We start from the raw sequence: 8,096 nt of genomic DNA on the forward strand, positions 1-8,096 counted from the left end.
CCACAACACATTCAGTAACATAAGAATAACAAATCTAGAATTATTGAATAACATTGCTCATGGCAGTCGGTTAACGTCCACCTGTGTTACACCCTTGGGTAACACACAGGTATGACATTATATTTAACAAACATATTCGTGGGTTGATTTATTGTGTAACATCGCACTCAGCAATATTACAGCTATATGGCGTCGCTCTGAGTCTTAACCTGTCTGTTTGCAGAACCTCACCGATACTCAGGAATATTTACAAACATTTGTGTGAAGTATGTCTAAAGTAGATGAACGTGAAAAGCCCTATCCTTCACTTTGCGACAGAATGACTTTATCGTTGCCGTCAAAGTGGCAAAGAGTAACATTTTAAGTATACATTCAAAAAGACCCCTACGGGTGTGATATATATTCAGGCCCAGATTTCTCGAAACAATCATAAGTCTTTACTAAACTTTCAAACTGAGTTTGACAAAGTGAAAAAAAACTGAATTTTTAACACAGCTGCATTTTTAAAATTAAAAAGACCAGACAATCTATACACACACACAAAAAAAAACCCAAACAAATTGTCTACTATATTTAGTGTAATATTGAAGTTCAATTCATGCATTTTCCTGCGCTTTCTCAAATTTGAGTATAACTTCTAACTTGAGTCAAAACTGTATGTATAAATATGCTGTCTTTTCGGTCATAGTCTTGGACTTCGAGATAAACCCTACATAAATCCGCACTACATTCTCTTGTCTAATTAAAATATTCCTCATTCTAACTATCGAAAAAACATGGAACACATTTTTATTCCCATGGTAACTAAGCTACATTGTATACCATGCTTCATAAGCTAAAGACCTATATCAAATCAAGACAGTGTGGATGTACAAGGTATAATGCATGTATATTACTATATTATATATACAAACGATACCTCTGGGCTGATTTCATAGTTGGTGTTTAACGCCGCACTATTCACTATATGGCGGCTGTCTGTAAATAATCGAGTCTGGAGTTTATGTTTGTTATTCATTATAAATATGAGCACGAGAAAATCGTTCCCTCTTTTTGTGTCTTTGCGTTTCATTGGCGATGACTGGTGCATTTAGGGAACTTCGGCCTTGGAATATGTTCATTTCGTGTTACAGAGGAAGTGACACGAACATGGGTTTTAAACCTCAACAGAAAAGTAGGGCCCACGGAGGAGTTCATCTTTTTTCGTTGCTTCAGCGTCTAATTGTGGAGGTTGAGTCCTAGTATGCCATACAAGTACCTGTAATCAGAGACAAAATGAAGATGTGCACACTCATAAACACGCAAACACGACCACCCACTTAAGCCCAATTAAGGATGAAAGATGTTTTTTTCCAAGACTGCAGTCACTACGAGTAAAATACCACACAAATTTTGGAAAGACTTCCTCTCGTATCACCCTTTAATCAGCGAGTGTGTGAGTTTAATTTTACGCAATTTTCGAGAAGCATGACTAAATCTAACCCGGATCCTCTGAGGAAGGATTCCTACGTGCGTTAGTGCCTCAGTCATATACGAGAAGTTAATCAGTATTCCGGGGCGGACACCTTAACCACTGGGCTACCTCGCCGCCCCGGAATACTGATTCACTTCTAGTATATAACTGAGGCACTAACGCACGTAAGGATCCTTCCTCAGAGGATCCGAGTTAGATATATAAAAAATTATATACACTACCGCAGGGGACTTGACACTCACCTTTGTACCATTATCTGCCAGAGGTTCAAAGTCGCTTAGTGTAATATTAAGTCGCCCCAAGATGGTAGATTCCTGCAATCCTGACGGAACGTTATAGGTGAACTTTGCCCCTGGGTATTGGAAGAAAAGCCTTAGGTTGATGGCAAACCCGGCCATGTCAATAGCGAAAGGGCGGGGAAAGTTAAGTCCCGTGAACCAGCTAGTCACCTGTGAAAGCACATTGGTATTATATACAAAATATACCTCAAAGGAAATGCACTATCTGCTGAAGAACATTCCCGAAGTACTTATGTAGCCAAGTGCTCATCTTACGTTTGACTTGAGTCAGTAAAAACACGTGTTGATTACAGGTGGGAACACGGGTTCCAGGTAACTATGACATTAAGAATTAAGAATCGTTTCGTAACGTATCTATGAATGGGAATGGCGTCGAAATAGTAAAGGTGGAACCGAGATAGCAAAGGTGTAATCGAGATAGCAACGGTGGAATCCAGATAGAAAAGGTGGAATCGAGATAGTAGAGGTGGAATCGACGTAATAAGGATGGAATCAAGGTAGTAAAGGTGGAATCCAGGTGTTAAATGTGAAATGTAGGTTGTAACCCGGAATCGAGATAGTGAAGGTGGAATCGAGATAGCAAAGGTGGAATCGAGATAGTAAAGGTGGAATCGAGATAGTAAAGGTGGAATCGAGATAGTAGAGGTGGAATCGACGTAATAAGGATGGGATCAAGGTAGTAAAGGTGGAATCCAGGTGTTAAATGTGAAATGTAGGTTGTAAACCGGAATCGAGATAGTGAAGGTGGAAGAGGAGGTAGCAGGTACAAGAAGCAGCGGTAGAATTTAGGTTGTAAAGGTGTATTCGGTTTGGTAAAGATGGGATCGAGGCAGTAAAGGTGGAATCGAGGTAATTTAAGACATATACTAGCCACATAAAGAAACAGTACATTGTCAAACCATTATCCCAGTTGATAAGTACTGTAACAATGTCAAAGGTATATATAAGCTTTAATGGAGGGATCACGAGACCGTAAGAAGTCGGGAGGGTTTCAACTGAAATGTCAATCACATTGAGTGTACAAGCGGGACAGGGGTCAAACGACCATGTCACAAGCTCAGTGCCTACCATCGGCATTGAGAACAGCAGTGCATCGACGACGCATAGAGCCTGTCAAACGTGCAAACAAGGCTTGTGGGATGTCACGCCAGATTCTCTCAAGTTTTGTTGCAAGGTCAAGGACGTTTTCTGGCAGACGAGGATGACGGCGTAAACGTCGATCCATCTCGTCCAAAACATGCTCTGTCGGGTAGAGATCCGGTGAATTTGCAGGCCAAGGCAGTAAGACAACGTTGTGGGGTTGCAAGAAAACCAGAGCAACCCTTGTCGTATGAGGGCGGACATTGTCTTGTTGGAATGTTAACCCAGGGCCATGACTTTGCAGAAAAGGAATTGCCACAGGTCGATGAATCCGATCCCTGTAGCCCATACCAGTTAAGATTACACAATGCCATTAGAAAGCGGTCAAATGCAACATATGTCATATTTGGGATTTCACTTTCTTAGTAAAGTACAAATTCTAGTACTTTTTGGTTGAGTCCCATCCGGGATTCGAACCCGCACCCTCAGTGTCAGGCACCTAATCGCCACCACACAAAGTTAGCCGCCAAGCCCGCTCAGCCACCGCGACTTCCACAAAGATTCCTCTCAAAGATACATGCATAACGTTCTTCCAAGCGTCTATAGGCACGTTGACGTCCATCACTATGGGAAATCTTAAACCTGGACTCATCTGTACCAACAACATTTCTCCACCAAAACAAGGATCTGCGGACATGATGTTCCGGTGGCAGTGGAAATGTGCAGCCACTTGTCGTTGAGACATCCCCCCCACGGACCATCCCAGTGGCCTCATGACGTTGTGCAGACGTTAGTCTTGGCCTGCTATGTGTTTCAATAGCCGTTTAATATATTGAACGATCGCAAGGGCAGGGGTTGAGGGTTTCTAAAGAGACAGTATTGTGTGGCATTCATTTGCTCTGTTTCTCTTTCCCGGAATGCACGTGCAACAACGTATTGCAAGTCTCAAGAACGAAACCACTGACGTCACGGAATGTGGCACGTGCATGCATGTTGGATACATGTCACTACTCGCTGAGTTTCAAAGCTTATGTGTCTACACAGGTTTGGTAAATTTAGATATTTAATTTTTGCATGCACAATTTCTTAACATGGCTAGTATATATGCAGCAGAGAGGGTGCGGGTGATCCTGGCACAGTCAGGCTGGTGAGGGTCATCATCAGCGCAGGCAGACCCCACCCTTCTACATACCCAGAGTGTCAGAAGGGAGGTTCTCCCGGTGGAGAACCCGTGCACTCTCCTGATCTGCACCAAGAGATCAGGGAGTACCAATCCAAGGGCACCGACAACAATGGGTGAGCCTGATGACAGTGTACCTGGGATGCAAGCGAGACATTTCAAAGGCGAGGTCCGCATGTTTATCATGCTTTTCCTGAATCTTGCCAACCACGTTCCTTTCGAAAGGAACAGTATATTCAATGATGTAAATACGTAGATGTACTGGTTCTTTCAAAAACCACAAGAACAGATTTGTTGACCGGAATTCCTCTGTATATAAGGCTGTATATTGGCCAATTCCAAAAAATTTAAAAGCATAATTTTTCATGTTCAGGGTCGTGGACATGTTCAGGGTCGTGCCATGAATGGACCTTGGAGTCAAAGCCACAGGCATGACTGAGAAGGTATTAAAAGCAGCCACCCTGTCTTTTAAGAGATTGTTTTTAATACAGGTAGTAAAACTGACATGGGGGACGACATACGATCACGATAGTACAAGAAGAATGACAAGATTTTAGGTTAAGGTTTACAGGAAGATTGTGAAGGCAGAGGCAAAGTTTCAAGGTTGGTTGTATGGATAGAATGTAGTGTGTAGACAGTATCGAAGTTTGTAACAAGCAAACACAGTAGCTGGTGTACAAACAAGGAAGAAACAGTAGACACGCCACAACACAGGTATAGTCAATGTATTAACGGTAGTGTATAGTGGTAGAGGGTTAATGCAGAACAACTGTTATCATCACGGTCCGTTATCAGGATAAACTATACACGTCCTTACATAATCAGTTTGGAACAATCTGAAATCAGAATCCGAATAGAAATATAGTGGCAATGACCTTTCCATTGGTAACGACTGGTCCTCCATATTTCAGTTTTCCTGTAAATCCCACGGGCCAAACTGCAACCTTTTTGGTCATCCTCATCTGGAATAAAGCAATAGTTTCTGGATGTTAGTGTCTGGAGGCTCAATACCGCTTATGTGTTTGTAATTAATTCTAAGCATGAAAGTTTAGAGTAACAACATGCTATTGAGAAGAAACGAAGCGGACGACGTCAAGTGTACATATACATTTCCATTGTTTCTAGCAAAATACACTTGGTGTTCCTGCTCTTCTTGGCGACTACATTTCACAGCTTTGATGCTGTATCTGTTTCTTTGAAGAGCGTCATGGCTTCAACGTTGTTTGTTACAACATCAACGGCCTAACAAATCCTTTCGAAATGTTGCTCTATTCAGTTTCCCATACCGTGAAATGTGTTACAGGGTTTGGTCAGATTGAAGATCATTCATGCCTATATATATGATGTAGCCTATGCCTTTCTTCTGAGGCTTGACAACAGGTGCTGCTACTACGTGTATTCCTATCACTGATTTTGGTTATAAATAAACTGCTTTCATGTTTCATACAGCGAATGAAATTGAATTGCAGCTGAAATTTGTATTCTCTATTGCTTACTGCCATTGTAATCGGTTTTCAGTTATTTCTATTTATTTGTAGACGTAGTTTATTTTATAATGCAATTGTTAAGATATAACACGACTGGTTTTAGACACGCAACATTGTATATTTCAGATGTGACACGTGACATTATATATTTCAAACGTTGATTCCCGTGCAGCCTTCTCTTTCGTCGTGACGCCTTCTTAGATTATTTACCCGACGCCTTGACGCCTGTGTCATGTATTTACCTGATGTCTTGACATCTTCGGATTTGTAAGAAACCTGACGTTTTGACATCTTCAGAAATATATTTACCTGAGGCCTTCAGATATGTATTTACCTGACGTCTTGGCGTCTTCAGATATGTAATTACCTGACGTTTTGACATCTTTAAACATGTATATACCTGACGTCTTGATGTCATCAGATATATATTTACCTGACGTTTTGACATCTTCAGATGTTTATTTACCTGAGATCTTCAGATGTGTATTTACCTGACGTCTTCAGATATCTATTTACCTGATGTCTTGACATTTTCAGATATATATTTACCTGGCGTCTTCACGTCTTCAGATATGTATTTACCTGACATCTTGAGATATTGATATATATTTACCTGACGTCTTGACATCCCCTGATAAATATTTACCTGATGTCTTGACATCTTCAGATATATATTTAATTGATGTTTTGATGTCTTTAGGTGTGTATTTACCTGGCGTCTTGGCACCTTCAGATATGTATATACCTGACGTCTTAACATCTTCAGACATATATTTACCTGACGTCTTGATGCCTTCAGGTATGTATTAACCTGGCACCTTGACATCTTCAGATGTGTACAAATGTGGATCTTACCTCAGCAAATATCCGTAAATCGTAGGTATTGTCATCATCAGCAAAATATACAACACCAGGTTGGATTTCGGGATTCAACTTGTTGCGTATCCATGACAACCCGGCATTTCTTTGCGACACCCCTCTTGGTTTTGCAGAATGGACATCTGTAGGCTTCAGCTTCATTCTTGGCGGTGTTAAAGCATGTAAATGTGTAAATGACAGTCCGCTTGACCGTAAGAAGTTTGTCACTAGCCTAGTCTTGTTTACGGAATCTTCTACAAGTATCCAATGGAAATTTGGCAGGTGAAGAAATGTTTGTGACAACCTTGTAAGCTCAGCTTTCTGTTCAACACGGGCATACGTTGGCGTTACGGCATATATGACTGGTATAGCTGGGTTAAACATCCGTTGACTGTCTACTGCATCGTCAAGAATGACATGCCTATATCGGGAGCCATTCGCACTCACTCTGAGTCTCTTGGTCGTTTCTATTTGCTTTCTTCTTGTCTTTACTCCAAAGGTACCGCTATGTGGATGGCCTGGTTCTGGAAGAGGATCTTTAGTGCAGTTCCATATATCTGTAACGAGAGGGGAAATATCGTTCAGGTGACGTTTTATTGCGTGAGTGAGTTTTTTTCCCCGCTTTTAGCAATATTCCAGCAATATCAAGGGGGATAACACCAGAAATCGGCTTCATGTACCCATGTGGGAATCGAACCCAGGTCTTCGGCGCGACGAGCAAAGGCCTTATCCATTAGACTACCCCAAGGCCTCAAGTGGCATGTGAAGTGTTTCCACAAGTGGCAATGTTTCCAGTGACCTTATAACTAATGTATGTACACATGTACTGAAAAAAAAATGAGCGACACTATTACCAGCCAAATACTTTTTCCACATAGAAGGTCTGTGCGTCAACTGTTAGAGAAATCTGCCCAAACCAGTGACCATTCCGCTTATAATCAAACACGCTATCGAACAGGTTTGTTTTCTGGTGGGAATCCTGGGTGCACGCACACGCACGCACGCATGCACGCGCGTGTGTGTCATCAGAGGTCAGTGAGCCTGACCACCCGGTCCCGTTATTCGCCTCTAGCAACAAGCGTGGGTTACTGAAGATCAGTTCTAACCCGGGTCGTCACTGAGAGTGTACGCCCGACTGTCCAACATGTCCGCGCAAAACGGTACATGGAGTTGCAGGAATTTCGCTGCATATAAAGGGTTAACTGTTATCGTAGTGAGGGTGCCTTTCGTCACTCCAAATCATTGTGGATATATCTGAATACGAAACAGATGATTCAGTTATACTGGACTTTTTTGCAGATGAGTAAATAAGTGTACCGAGTTGACCTCATTCGTCATTGCGACGATTAAAGATTTTTTTTAAAATATACAAAGTTTGAGATGAACCCCGACTCGAAACGCTTCACAGTACAATAGATATATCGTTTCAATTGGGAGGTTATTTCAAAATTTTTATATTTTTTTTACAAAAAGTCTTTAATCCTCGCAATGAAACAAGGGCCTGTGGTTGACCGATAATCATCATAGATACGCCTCAAACTTCAGCTAAACCTTTTGACTGTGCGCTTGTTTCGTCATAAGTTTCTAAACGTAAGAGGGCATTTTGGAATACAAACTAAAAAAATCCGAAACTCTTGGATGCAAAACTATAGTAATTATTTCTCTTCCATTTTAATTTGAGATTAATCGTGTAAAGGGTGGAAAATTCAAAAGTTCTT

General features: G+C 41.4%; 1 protein-coding gene across 1 annotated transcript; it reads right to left on the reverse strand.

Annotated features, from left to right (window-relative positions):
- Positions 1–1,156: 1,156 nt before the first annotated feature.
- LOC137294472 (galactosylgalactosylxylosylprotein 3-beta-glucuronosyltransferase 2-like) lies at positions 1,157–7,524 on the reverse strand. The gene is made up of 5 exons (XM_067825495.1): positions 7,485–7,524; positions 6,376–6,935; positions 4,909–4,995; positions 1,717–1,923; positions 1,157–1,258 (listed from the first exon to the last, which is right to left on the reverse strand). Exons 1-5 carry the CDS (start codon positions 7,522–7,524, stop codon positions 1,157–1,159), a joined length of 996 nt encoding a protein of 331 aa, XP_067681596.1.
- Positions 7,525–8,096: the final 572 nt, after the last annotated feature.

The sequence above is a fragment of the Haliotis asinina genome, chromosome 8 (assembly GCF_037392515.1).
Source record: "Haliotis asinina isolate JCU_RB_2024 chromosome 8, JCU_Hal_asi_v2, whole genome shotgun sequence".
Taxonomy (NCBI): Eukaryota; Metazoa; Mollusca; class Gastropoda; order Lepetellida; family Haliotidae; genus Haliotis; species Haliotis asinina.